Source organism: Oryctolagus cuniculus, chromosome 12, assembly GCF_964237555.1.
Source record: "Oryctolagus cuniculus chromosome 12, mOryCun1.1, whole genome shotgun sequence".
Lineage (NCBI taxonomy): Eukaryota > Metazoa > Chordata > Mammalia > Lagomorpha > Leporidae > Oryctolagus > Oryctolagus cuniculus.
The window spans coordinates 34568933-34583583 of NC_091443.1; the positions used below are offsets into that span (position 1 = coordinate 34568933).

Genomic DNA, 14651 nt, shown 5'->3' on the forward strand with positions numbered 1-14651 from the left:
TAGTGTCTTTGTGACCAGAACATCAGAGGCTATGGATTCATTTACTGTGTAGTCCGGTTTCTATAAAAATGCTTGAGTGAAACAATTCAAGTGAGATAAACTTCTAGAGAGATAATGTAGCTACACTTGAGATCCTATTACATTTCAAAATACAGAAATTTCTACACAGAACTCATTAAATAAATGTACCAATTACATAAATAATTGATTTAAACATATGTGTACTCTTTATCAAAATATAAACTCTTCCCTTTCAGTAAGTAATTTTAAATAAAACAATAAAATCATCACTTATTTATTGGCAAAATGTTACTATACAACATTGAATTTTACTTTAATGAATAACATTCTGATTTAGTATTGCCATAGGACAATTTTCTTGAAGATGTGACAGGTAAGACACAACTTATTATTTGAGCATACTCTGAATGTATCTTCTTCAATATCTACTTAGAATTTTAAAGAGGATTTAGGACTTTCCAAACCTTCAAAACACTGAATAGTGCTTGACAAAATGATGGTGCCCCAGCAGATTCTGTTAGTGCCTCCCCTGTACCCTGGTGGTTCTGGCATTTTTGGTCCATTTCCTTGACTTCCAACTGCCACACCAGTATTCCTTTGCCATTTAGCATTCTCTGACAAGTGGAGTGGCACTACCCACAGGCAATGCACACAGAAAGTGCCAGGAGTTAAATTTTTCTCTCCCAGAAGAACCCTACAAATGACTTACAGAATCTAAATTAGGAAAGTCTTCTCCAAAGGCAGTTTTTGAAAAAAAAAAATATACTATAGTTCTAAACAAGATGGCCTTAAGGTTGCCCTCTGCTTGACTGGATTCTTCCATTTTTAGGCTCCTTAGAGTATTTACTTAAAAAAATTTGTAATTTTATAATTATATAAATCCATTTTATGCCTCTTTGAGATGTAAATCATTTGACAAAGCTTTTTGCTGGTTTTATAACTCATTTTTTTAAAGTCCTGGAACCATCCCTTTGAAATGTAAGGAGAAGAGGGATAACACCCCTATGTCCCAGCTTCTGTGAGAGGGCAGCAGCCTCACTTCAGAAGGAGTTTTGCTCCCAGTTGTAAATTGATCTTCTGTTCTGCTGAGTGAGAGCTAAAAGCCTTTCCTTTGGGTAAAGCCAATTGGCAAACATACTAAGATCTCTTTCTCACCTCAGGTCTTAAAAATCCTACTGCTTTTTTTTTTTTTTTTTCTTTCATGTATCATGGGACTTGAGTTCAGCTGACTTCCAGCCACTCTCTCCTAGGTTTTTCCTGCCTAAGTTTGGTGCAAATTTTACATCAGCAGTTCAACACAGAAAAAATGTTTTCCCCACTTTCTGTGTTTCTGTGTAGGTGGATGGGATCATGTTATTTTTATTATGTTTTTCTTTGCTTTCTTTTTACGTTTTCTTTTTTGGTGACTCAGCAGAGATACATGTATTAAAGTTTCTTTTTTTAGTCTTATGATAGAGAATTTGATGTTTTCTACATCAACACAAATTCTTCATTTCTTTTAAAATTTGTGGTAAAATGAGAAAACATGATTTCATATGATCCACATGCAGGCTGCCTTCGTAGATGATTTCTTTAAAATTTTTTAGATAGATGCTAATCCTGGTGAAAGGAACAAGATCCTTTTGTTTACTATACAGTTGCAATTGTTATTATATCTTTTAAAATATCATTAATTATTATTTGGAAATCATTTAAATGTATGAGATAAAATTATAATAAATGTCTAATAGAATCATTTAACAATTAAAGTTAACAGACAGATCACCAAGTTTCAGAAAATATGTTGTTCTAGAAAAATAGAACTTATGTAATCTTCTGAATGTCTTTTAGAATTATATGGTTTAAGGTATGTACATTGAAGGCTGAATTGTGTTCCTCCCAAAACTCATGTATTGAAGTTCCAACTCTCCCGTACCTCAGGTGGTGACTGTTTGGACATGAAATCATTAGAAAGCTGGCTAATGTAATGTGAAGTCATAAGAGTGGGCCCTAATTCAACATGACTGATATCCTCAAAAGATTGGAAGATTAGAGGGGCTGGCAGTGCAGTGTAGCAGGTAAAGCCACTGCCTGCTATACTGACAACCCATATGGGCACGGGTTCGGGTCCTGGCTGATCCACTTCCAATCCAGCTCCCTGCTAATGGCCTGGGAAAAGCAGAACAAGATGGCCCAACAGCTTGGGCCCCTGCCACCCACATGTGCAACCTGGAAGAAGCTCTTAGCTTGGTCTGGCCTAGCCCTGGCCATTGTAGCCATCTGGGATGTGAACCAACAGTTGGAAGATCTGTTAGGTAGGAAGTCAGAAATGAGTTTATGTGTGTATGACAAAAGCCTAAGGAATTGACATTTAGATCCAGCATCTGCATCTCAAAGTCATCCCAATAACCTTCCAGGTGTACCCAGTATCTGCACTTCAAAGTCCTGCCCCTACTACCCAATAACCATTCTTCCTTTAAGGCAGGGTGACACCAACCAGGCTTCCCTTGTCTGATAACTTGGGGGAACAACTCAGAAAGGAATTTTTCATATTTACATCCAACAAGTCCTTTGTTATGGAGGAGAAGGAGAAGAGGCAGGAAAGCAAGACCCAACCCCTTAAAAAGTCTGGCCTAAATGTAAACCGCACACTCTCTCTCGGGTCCTGTCTGGAGAGGTGCCCATCCATTGTTACATATGTCCCTACCCTAATAAACCTTGCTATGTTGCTTTCCACTACTCTCTGTCTCACACCTGAATTCTTTCTTGCATGAAGACAAGGACCCTTTGCATCTCCGGTAATAGATCTCCCCCTCTCTCTGCAACTCTACTTTCAAATAAATAAATAACTCTTTAAGAAAAAATAAAAGGAGATTGGGACACAGACACACATGGAGGAAAGCCCAAGAACATAAGGAACAGACATCTATCTGTAGGCAACAGCTACCAAAAAATAAATGTCTCTGGTTACATCACCCAGATTAAGGTATTCTGCTATGCCAGTCCTAGTTAATGAATATAGTAGGATTTTTATTTTGTTATTATCAAATGTAAATACTGTATGTGGTATAGCAAATTTAGAATCAGATTGAATAGATTGAAACTGTTATAAAATTCTGTCCTTCCTCCTCACTAGACCAAATTCTAATGTTGAACAAATAGTGTCTTTAGTTCTCTAGTGGATACTAGTATGATTATAAATGGAAGACTAAAAATGTGTCCTTTCATTTAAGAAATTGTCTTTGATATTAACATCTGAATCTTAAAAATGCATCTTTTGTAACACTAAAGTTAATATTGCATATATAATATGATAGGTCCATTATAATCATTGGCTTTACATGAAACAAGTTTGAAAACATGTACAGATTATTTTTTCTTTCTTTCTTTCTTTCTTTCTTTCTTTCTTTCTTTCTTTCTTTCTTTCTTTCTTTCTTTTTCTTTTCTTTTTTTTTTTTTTTTGACAGGCAGAGTTAGACAGTGAGAGAGACAGAGAGAAAGGTCTTCCTTTCTGTTGGTTCACCCCCCAAATGGCTGCCATGGCCAGCGCACTGCACTGATCTGAAGCCAGGAGCCAGGTACTTCCTCCTGGTCTCCCATGTGGGTGCAGGGCCCAAGGACCTGGGCCATCCTCCACTGCACTCTTGTGCCACAGCAGAGAGCTGGCCTGGAAGAGGAGCAACCGGGACAGAATCAGGTGCTCCGACTGGGACTAGAACCCGGAATACCGTGCCGCAGGCTGAGGATTAGCCTATTAAGCTGCAGCGCCAGCCTAGATTATTTTCTAACTACAGTTGTCTCAGTTGATTAAACATAAATTGATCTTTTAAGAAATTGCTAGAATTATCAGAATTGCTAGAAATTATCAGAAAATGATTTGTCACTTAGGATTATATCCACTGCATGGGAAGAAAATCTGACTAAAATGATTTAGGATTAATTTATCTTTTGTTGCCCAAAGGCAGATCCAGTGAGTTCACTGTTTAGCTGAAGGGTTCCATATTGTTCTTAACAACTGAAGCTCCCTTAACTTTCTACTGGTTTCCATTTGTGGCTTCCTTCTAGAAGCCAATGAGATGTCTGCTGTACCTCACATAAACTTACCAGGTGTTAGATAAGATAGGAAAAGGTCATAAAAGAGTTTCTTGTGCTACCTGAAATTCTCTTTTTCTTTCTAACAAGGGAAACAAAAAGTTTTCTAAAAAGGTCCACATATATACATTTGCTTGCTTATTATTAAACAGGATTCAAGAATATGGCTAAACAGAAGTTTAAGGAAGTTGACTGAGACAACCAGGTTTTATCTACCCACGTCACAGATGCAGATAAAATGTTTTTTGTTTGTTTAGAAGGCATGAGATTATTGACATATGTATGACAAAAGACTTTACTATGCTTTCATTTCTCAAACATTCATCAGCTCATTTTATTATAGCTAATACTATATTACACATCTGTGCAGCTCAAGATAAAAATATTTCTTAATATTAAAAATGGATAAGTACTTATCCATAAATCACTAAAATAATGAAATATTTCATTTTACTTTCTAATAAGCAATACTTTCCACATAATTTTGTTTTCTATATATTTCTAATTAACATTTTTTTTCTGATATCAAAAGACACATGTATCTTCTTACCATTACGATCTTGCACAGTTTTAAAATTTATGATCTATCAAATTGATTGTGCTTTCTTCTTGAAGACCTTACTCTCACAAATTTATTTTTCTCCTTGGGGCAAGTGTTTGGCACAGTGATGAAGTTGCTCTCTGAGATGTCCCCACCCCATATTGGACTGCCTCATGAAGTCCTAGTACTCTCCTTCCAACCTAGCTTCCTGCTAATGTGTACACTGAGACACGAGAGGTGATGGCTCAAGTACATGGGTCCCTGCCACCCACATGGAGATCTGGAATGAATTCCAGACTCTTGGCTTAGGCCTGACCCATCCCCAAGTGTTGGGGGCATTTGAGTAGTGCTTGTTTCTTTTCTAATGTGAGATGCTTATACTGTGGGCCAGCTATCAAGTATGCATATTTTTTTTACTATCACTTCATAATCATATCTTTGTCTTGCATTCATCTTTTAAAAATGAAGGTGTACTTTGAATACTATAAAATAAAAGCAAAAAGTTCTGGTATATTTGGTAAACATGGAAGTTGTTGTTAAAACATTTTCTCCAAGTAGAGCATTAGTAAAATTCATACATTTTGGTATTAAGTTTTTCTTTTCAACTAATTCTGATCCCTTGCACCTTTTTATTGACAGATAGGTTAAAAAAAACTTTGCTTATTTTCCCAATAGCTGAGAATTTTCGTTATTTTTCTGTGTTGATGTATGCTGTAATTCTATTACAATCTGAGAATATACTCTATAAGATTTTAATTCAAACAATGTATCATCCTTTGTTTTATGGCCAGAATACAGTCTATCTTTTTGACTATCTTATGTGCACAGGGAAGTAATGTGTTTTATGCCATCACTGTATCAAATCTTCTAAATTTGCCTGTGAGTCAACTTGGCTAACAATGTTGTTCAGTTCTTCTGTATCTTTACTGGATTTCTATGTAACTGTTCTATTCATGATTGTGAAAGTAAGACTAAATCATCCAAGTATACTCTCTTTCTCTCTGTCTCTGCCTTTCAAATAAATAAATAAACATTTTTAAAACTTACCTTTCATTCCATTTTTTCACAATTTGTTTGAGAGGCACATAATGAGAGATAGACAGATAGCAAATCATCTGCTTTCTCACTTCCAAAATGCTTGCAATGACCAGGTCTGTACTGGGAGCTGGCAGCCAGGAACTCAATCTAGGTCTCCCATGTGTGTTTCAAGGGTCTAACACGTTGAGCCATCACTGCTGCCTCACAGGATCTGAGTTAACAGGAAGCTGGTGTCAGGAGCAGAGCCAGGTAAAGATTCAACCCAGGTATTCCACCAGGGGAAGCAGGCATTCCAACCAGCATTCTCACTGCTAGGCCACATACTTACCCTCCATAAACATTTTAGATACCCTTATATCTACTTTAACGTTATTCAAGGTTGTAAATTTGACTCAAGAACTATAAAACTTATAGAACCATAAAAATTAAAGAGCTACTGATTTAAGAAAATATTACATTTTCTTTTATCTGATCATATGTTTATTCTTGTTAATGATATGGGAAGCATCCTATAGAACTATAGTGAATTAAATAATTTTCAAATTCAAGAAGATAAATTCAAGTATTGCATTAACAAAATAATGTTCTAGTGTTATACTTTCATGGTAATAATATCATGGAAAATATAGCATTTTTAAAAATTCCATCAACTTATTACATTTTCCCAGTAAATCATATATTTATTGGACCAATACCGAAAACTCAATATACTTTAGGAACATTGATGTCCATGAATATAGTTTTTTTTTTAATTTAACAGGTAGAGTTATAGACAGTGAGAGAGAGAGACAGAGAGAAAGGTCTTCCTTCCATTGGTTCACTCCCCAAATGGCCGCAATGGCTGATGCTGTGCCGGTCCGAAGCCAGGAATTAGGTGCTTCTTCCTGGTCTTCCATGTGGGTGCAGGAGCCCAAACACTTGGGCCATCCTCCACTGCCTTCCCAGGCCACTGCAGAGAGCTGGACTGGAAGAAGAGCAACTGGGACTAGAACCTGGCAGCCATATGGGATGCCAGTGCCGCAGGTGGAGGATTAACTAAGTGAGCCACGGTGCCGGCCCCATGAATATAGTTTTAAAGACTCTGTAAGTCAATCCAAAATGTATTTGTCTGTCAGTGTGTCTTTTTACCTTTTCCTGGAACTGAGAGACCAAGGCTATTACTCAAATTTATATTTGAACCTATTTTTTTCTTTCATGCATTGCAAGTTTAGCAAATGAACAACAAAAATGTTTTAAGACAAAAATAACCATTCAGTGTTCATTTTTATTGCCCTTTGAAATTATTTACCGTTTATCCAGATTTTTTTAATTGTACACAAAGTCACAAAGTAGCAGAACATTTTTTATGATCAGTTAGTTAATCTCCACAGTTTCCCAGAAGAAAAAACAGCAAAGATGAGCATAAAAAAGAAATGGGAGGAAGACTGCTATGAGCACTTGTGAAATTAAAAAAGACTAATTATATTACTTCTGCAAGCAAGGGAGATGGTGTAGATTCAAAAAACACATTTTGAAACACAAATACACAAAAGAGAGAATTAGTAATCCATTTAGAAAGATAACTTGGGACTCTGAATTTCTTCAAGCCAGACAACAAACAAAGCCAGTAACAAATAGAGATGGAACTAAATCTACTGAACTGAAGCAACTGATCTTTCATTTGAACAGAGAAGTCAAAGAAGTTCTCATTCAAGGTTTCTTCCATGATGTTTGTCCCATTCTTTTTTTTTTTTTTTTTTTTTTTTTTAGTGACTCAGCACTTTTATTTCTCCATACACGAGTGTCGCGGGGCCTGATGTTCAACTGTAGAAAACCAGGATCTGTCATCTCCTAGAGAATCCAGAGTTGTGTACAAAAACCTTACATAAATTAAAGGAGGAATAAATTTACAGGCGTAAATGCAGACCGTTTCCAACTCAAGGGCGCTCCGGCAGAAAACCAGCTGGGAAAAGAAACGGGGTCCCCGCGGCGCGGACCCCACCCGCTGGCGGCGGAAGTGACAGCGGCTTCAGCCACTCCCGCCGGCCCGGCCCCGCCCCGCCGACCCCGCGGGCGCGCAGCCGCAGGCCTAGGGCTGGAAACCAAAGATGCGCACGGGCACTGAACATGGAGGGGGGGCGCACGGCCGGGGTCAGCGACAGCCCTGCGCCCGGTGCTGACGGCGGGGCCATTCCAGTATCGCAAGGCTAGCATGAGGTGTGTACATGTGCCAGGGCAAACAACTTCCGGTCAGCTCAGGCGGCAGGCGGGCGGCCCGCAGTCCGTCTAGAAGCACTTGCGGTGCACGATGGAGGGGCCCGACTCGCCGTACTCCTGCTTGCTGATCCACATCTGCTGGAACGTGGAGAGCGAGGCCAGGATGGAGCCGCCGATCCACACCAGTACTTGCGCTCCGGGGGGGCGATGATCTTGATCTTCATGGTGCTGGGCGCCAGCGCCGTGATCTCCTTCTGCATGCGGTCGGCGATGCCGGGGTACATGGTGGTGCCGCCCAACAGCACCGTGTTGGCGTACAGGTCCTTGCGGATGTCCACGTCGCACTTCATGATCGAGTTGAAGGTGGTCTCGTGGATGCCGCAGGACTCCATGCCCAGGAAGGAGGGCTGGAAGAGCGCCTCGGGGCAGCGGAAGCGCTTGTTGCCGATGGTGATGACCTGGCCGTCGGGCAGCTCGTAGCTCTTCTCCAGCGACGAGGACGACGCGGCCGTGGCCATCTCCTGCTCGAAGTCCAGCGCCACGTAGCACAGCTTCTCCTTGATGTCGCGCATGATCTCGTGCTCGGCCGTGGTGGTGAAGCTGTAGCCGCGCTCCGTGAGGATCTTCATGAGGTAGTCAGTCAGGTTGCGGCCGGCCAGGTCCAGACGCAGGATGGCGTGTGGCAGCGCGTAGCCCTCGTAGATGGGCACCGTGTGCGTGACGCCGTCGCCCGAGTCCATCACGATGCCCGTGGTGCGGCCCGACGCGTACAGCGACAGCACTGCCTGGATGGCCACGTACATGGCCGGCGTGTTGAACGTCTCGAACATGATCTGCGTCATCTTCTCGCGGTTGGCCTTGGGGTTCAGGGGGGCCTCGGTCAGCAGCACCGGGTGCTCCTCGGGCGCCACGCGCAGCTCGTTGTAGAAGGTGTGGTGCCAGATCTTCTCCATGTCGTCCCAGTTGGTCACGATGCCGTGCTCGATCGGGTACTTGAGCGTCAGGATGCCCCGCTTGCTCTGCGCCTCGCCGCCCACGTACGAGTCCTTCTGGCCCATGCCCACCATCACGCCCTGGTGCCGGGGGCACCCGACGATGGAGGAGAACACGGCGCGGGGCGCGTCGTCCCTGGCAAAGCCAGCCTTGCACATGCCGGAGCCGTTGTCGATGACCAGCGCGGCGATCTCCTCTTCCATGGCGGTCGGCGGCGGAGCAGGCGGCGGAGCGGCGAAGAAACGCGCAGCGCGGGCCGGCGGCGGCGAGTGAGGTGTCCCATTCTTCTTAAACAGACCTCTCACATGAGCAAATATTCCTTTCATGTAAAAAGTTTATCAAAGCAGCACGAGATTTCAAATTGTCCAGTATTGAATTATTCCAGTTAGCTCTTGTCCTGACGGTTGATGTACAATGTAATACTTTATGCATTTTAGTATTTTTTTGTTCTAGTACCATTGGTTAAACTCTGTAACTAACACACAATTATTCTTAGGTGTTTAAATTTTAACTGAAAAGTGATCCCTGTTAGGAATTTGGAAAACATTATGCTGAGTGAAATAAGCCAATCCCAAAGGGACAAATGCCACTTGTTCTCCCTGATAGGTGACAACTAACTGAGCACCAAAAAGGAAACCTGTTAAAGTGAAATGAACACTATGAGAAACGGTGACTTGATCAGCCCTCACCCTGACTGTTGATGAGCAACTTAATATGGTATGCCTCTTAGAATTTTTTGTTTGTTTGTTCTACTTAATACTTTTGGTTGAATACTGTGTAATCAATACACAATTCTTCTTAAGTGCTGAAACTTAACTGAAAATTGATCACTGTTAAATATAAGAGTGGGAATAAGAGAGGGAAGAGATGTATAATTTGGGACATGCTCAAGCTGACTTGCCCCAAATGGTAGAGTTAGAAACATACCAGGGGATTCCAATTCAATCCCATCAAGGTGGCATGTACCAATGCCATCTCACTAGTCCCAGTGATCAATTTCTGTTCACAACTGATCATAATGATAGGACTAAGAACCAAAGGGATCACATAAACAAGAATAGTGTCTGCAAATACTAGCTGATAGAATAAAAAAGGGAGAGAACGATCCAACATGGGACGTGAGATACACAGCAGACCCATAGAATGGCAGATGTCCTAAACAACACTCTGGCCTCAGAATCAGCCCTTAAGGCATGTGGATCTGGCTGAAAAGTCCATGAGAGTTTTTCAGGCATGGAAAGCCAAGACACTCTGGGGAAAAAAGAAAAAAAACTAAATGAAACATCTTTGCGAGTGAGATCCCAGTGGAAAGAACAGGTCATCAAAGAAGGAGGTACCTTTCTCTGAAGGGAGGAGAGAACTTCCACTTTGACCATGGCCTTGTCTAAATATGATCAGAGTCAGTGAACTCAGGGGGCTTCCATAGCCTTGGCAGCTCATGACTGGAGCCTAGGGTGATTACTGAGGCCATAAACAAGAGTGTCAATTTGTTAAGTCAACAACAGGAGTCACTGTGCACTTACTCCTCAGGTAGGATCTCTGTCCTTAGTGTGCTGTACATTGAGATTTAATGCTATTACTAGTACTCAAACAGTATTTTTCACTTTATGTTTCTGTGTTGTTGAAATCTTTACTTAATGTATGCTAAACTGATCTTCTGTCGAAAAAGAGAATCGAAAATGAATCTTGATGTGAATGGAAGGGGAGAGGGAGTGGGAAAGGGGAGGGTTGCAGGTGGGAGGGACGTTATGGGGGGGAAGCCATTGTAACCCATAAGCTGTATTTTGGAAATTTATATTCATTAAATAAAAGTTAAAAAAAGAATTATTCCACTTAAAAAGATATGCAAATTAATTAAATATCATTCTTGGTTTAGAAAGAGAAAAAAAAAAAAAACAAGTTTCCCTAAGAACAGCAAATTCCTAGAAATGTGCTTGCCTATCCTCAAGTCTCTAAACCCCAGTCAAGCATGGTGATGGCCAACTGAAGACCTAGTGAAATCTATGGATCCTCCAGGGGCAGTTGATTATGCAAATCTCGGGGGTACAACAACATTATGGGAATTATTTTTTTAAGATTTATTCATTTATGTGAAAGGCATAGTTTACAGAGAGAGAAACAAAGATAGAGAGATATCTTTCATCCACAGGTTCACTCCCCAAAATGGACAATGGCTTGAGCTGGGCTGTGCTGAAGCCAAGAGCCAGGAGCTTATTCTGGGTCTCCCACACAAGTTTCAGGGGCACAAATTCTTGGGGCAACTTCCACTGCTTTTCAGGCACATTAGCAAGGTACTGGATAAGAAGTGGAGCAGCTAGGGCTGGAACCTTTGCCCATAAGGGATGTCGGCATCACAGGAGGCTTTATGCACTAAGCCACAATGCTGGCCCCCATCGTGTGTGTAAAGGTGACTCAAAGTAATTCTGGCATATATACCAGCACAAAGAATTCTGAGAATTTCAACTCTTTTAAGGTGATCAAAAGAAAGAATGATTAGATCTATAACCATCCTTTTTCTATTAATTTTTCCATATAGACTCTCAACAATATAACATTGATGATTAAATAAGCAAACAGTATTTCATTAAAATCCAAGTATGTTCTACCAAGGGTCACATATACAATTATTTGCCAAAGCATTGTTAAAAAATGAAGGCTTATTTCTAGGAGACAAAGTAAACTCTGCATTTAGTACTCAATGGAAAAAAAAGACTTTAGATATACTGTGGGACTCCTCCCTGTTATCCTGGAAAGATATACAAACTGGAAACTTGAGAGTCCTTGGGGGAGCACATGTTCTAAAGACAACCCAGGGAATTGTCATTCTTTGTATTTTCTGTCCAAGCCTCAGATGTTGTGGAGCAGAGGCAAACTTTTTGTGATTTTGCCCCATTCAAATTTCTGTACTACAATGTCCATGTAGGTTATATTGCAACTACATTCTGTGGAAAGTTTGTTAACCAACTTCATATAAATGAAGCAGATACATATATACATATATATGTATGTTTTGATAAAAGAGTGTTATTAAAATCATTCATAAACTTGATGCAAAAAATGGACTGCGCTCATGTAATTGTGTTAGTAGATGCTGAAATCAATAAAACAAATCAATGCATATGAGTATATATACATGTATGTGTAAATACAGAAAATGAGATATCTTAATACACTAATAAGTCATATTTTATAAAGTATAAAGTATAATTTCTAAAAATAAAATATGGTTAATAACAAAACACAAAATGATTTGTTCAAGAACAAATGCGGAATGCCAATTTTGAGTTTAATAAATTATAATTGAGAATATAGAAAATGTATCTAGCTGTTTCAGTGAAAAATTATAAAATAAAACATTAACAATTAATGAGAAGTGATAGTGACAGATTTTATTATGTGATATTTAACCATGTCTGTTTATTCCCTCATTTACCTCCTCTGAAAATTGACACAATTATAAAATATCTGTAAAAACAATCACAAATCAGCATTGATGTTTTTTCAAAAAAAAACTCATAAATATTTTGACAGAAAGACAATGAGAGGGACACTTGAAGGTAATTTATATATGAAGAAATAGAATAATAAATATTTTAATAATGATCTTGCAAGTTATGGAAAAGCCTCACAATAAAGCCAAAACAAACTATATTTTCAAGTGTTCTTATGGCTTATAAATGATTCTTATACATCAATTTGAGAGAATACACTGACCTAGTCCCTTAAATTTTTAAATTCATATTCAAACCAATAAAGCTTCAAAACATTGATATTTGCAATTTTAGCAGTGAATTTTTGGTGAAAATTTTTACATAATCAATGATATCTCAGCAACCTTTTTACAATGATTTGTAAGTCAGAAAAAAGATAATAATTCAATAGGCAAAAAGCAAAAATGTTTTAAACATTTGACATTCTTCTATAAAAGAGAAAATTGTGGCTACTGAAATTATATACTTTTACTTTCAAATAAGTGCTGACAACACAATAAACATTTGAGCAAAGCAATGGAAATTACTATTTACAAAATAAGATCTCAGTGTTGTTATATATTCACATATATGCAAATAGGATCAATTTTATTTCAGCAACCTTAGAAGTGGTCCTATGTTTGTGGACTTACATATTTATTTTAAAGTTCTTTCCAGCTTTCCCCATATTCCAAATTATATAAACTGAACAAGTATTGCATTGTTAATCAGATGGAAACAGATGTTAAATTTTTTCAAAAATTCTAACAAGAAAAATTACTAACACCTACAGATATTTTAAAATTCAGTTGTTTTTTTCTGAACATCAAACCAATTTGCATAATTTTATAGCTGAATTTTCATTAGAAAAGGCATGATTCTTAATAAACCCATGGAAACACTTAAACTTGCTATTCCATCAGGGATATATACTCTTCAGAAATATTTACTCTATGTGGCTCTGTCAAATCTAGATGCAGCTACTTATCAGGTCACATATCAGTTGAAAATTCTTACAACAGCATTGTTTTCTGTGTCTATGCTTAGTAAAAAATTAGTGGCCCTCAGGTTCTCAAGAACTTGATTCTAAGGAACTTCCAGCTGGCTCTCAGTTTGTAGGCCTCATGGCAGTTCTCACAGCATGTTTTTCAAGTGGCTTTGCTGGTGTTTATTTTGAGAAAATCTTAAACGAAACAATCAGTATGGATAAGAAACATTCAGCTTGGTTTCTTTGGGAGTATATTTGGATTAATGGCTGTGTACATTTATGATGGAGAGTTGGTATCCAAGAATGGATTTTTTCAGGGATATAACCAATTGACTGGATAGTTGTTGCTCTTCAGGCACTTGGAGGCCTTAGTGGCTGCTGTTAGTAAGTATGCAGATAATATTTTAAAAGGATTTGCAACATCTTTGTCTATAATATTATCAACACGGATATCCTATTTTTGGCTACAAGATTTTGTGCCAACCAGTGTGTTTTTCCTTGGAGCCATCCTTGTAATAACAGCTACTTTCTTATATGGTTATGATCCCAAGACTGCAGGAAATCTCACTAAAGCATAGCCAAAAACTGTCTTTAACTGGTTTTTCAAGATGGTGCACTAGAAATCTCAACATTAATCTTGCACGGAGGACTTCTACAGATTCTGAAGATATCATCATGCTAAATCTGATCAGATTTTTTAAAATGGTTTGAGAACACACAGGTTTAAAGATAAAATGTGTGTACTGAATATGTAACAAAATCTATTACATCTAGAAATCAAAACTTGAAAGTTATTTCGGGGATTAGAATGAAAAGAAATATGGGAGGAAACTTGAAATCTGAGTTTAGAAAGATTTTACCTTTTTGATTGCTGCAGAAATGTCCTATGCACTCTTTGCAAGAGCACACAAATGTCCTAAATCAATTTTTACAAACTCTATTTAATCTTACTAAATTTTTTAATCTTATTGTTTCTGTACAGATATATAAAATCACATGGAATATTTAAAGTTTGAAAATTCTAATTACCTATAATGCTGTGAAAAAATGGAAGTCTGATTTGAAGAAAATATTTCACATATCTGAGATTTTTATATTTATACAAAATGTTACTAAACAAGGATTACTAAAGTTACTTGTTGAACTACATAAGAATTGATTAAGTCACATTCTAGGTCTGATTTGTTAGAGAATCAAATTCATATTTAGCTTAGAAATGTATCTGTTTCTCCATATATACATCTTTAGACCATTTAGTACCTAGAGACAGCTAAAAGTAATCTGGTTGCTCTTGTAGTAACCATTGACTTTTATGTTAATGGAGTTTCCCCTT

At 38.6% G+C, this 14651-nt stretch overlaps 1 protein-coding gene and 1 pseudogene across 1 annotated transcript; one reads left to right on the forward strand and one right to left on the reverse strand.

Annotated features, from left to right (window-relative positions):
- Positions 1 to 7389: 7389 nt before the first annotated feature.
- On the reverse strand, positions 7390 to 9220 carry LOC100341037 (actin, cytoplasmic 2-like). The gene is given in 2 exon segments (XM_051822188.2): positions 7390 to 8052; positions 8055 to 9220. Coding segments are annotated over 2 exon segments (1248 nt in total). The 5' UTR covers positions 9187 to 9220; the 3' UTR covers positions 7390 to 7936.
- A 3992-nt stretch (positions 9221 to 13212) lies between these two features.
- LOC100348260 (UDP-N-acetylglucosamine transporter pseudogene) lies at positions 13213 to 14441 on the forward strand (annotated as a pseudogene).
- Positions 14442 to 14651: the final 210 nt, after the last annotated feature.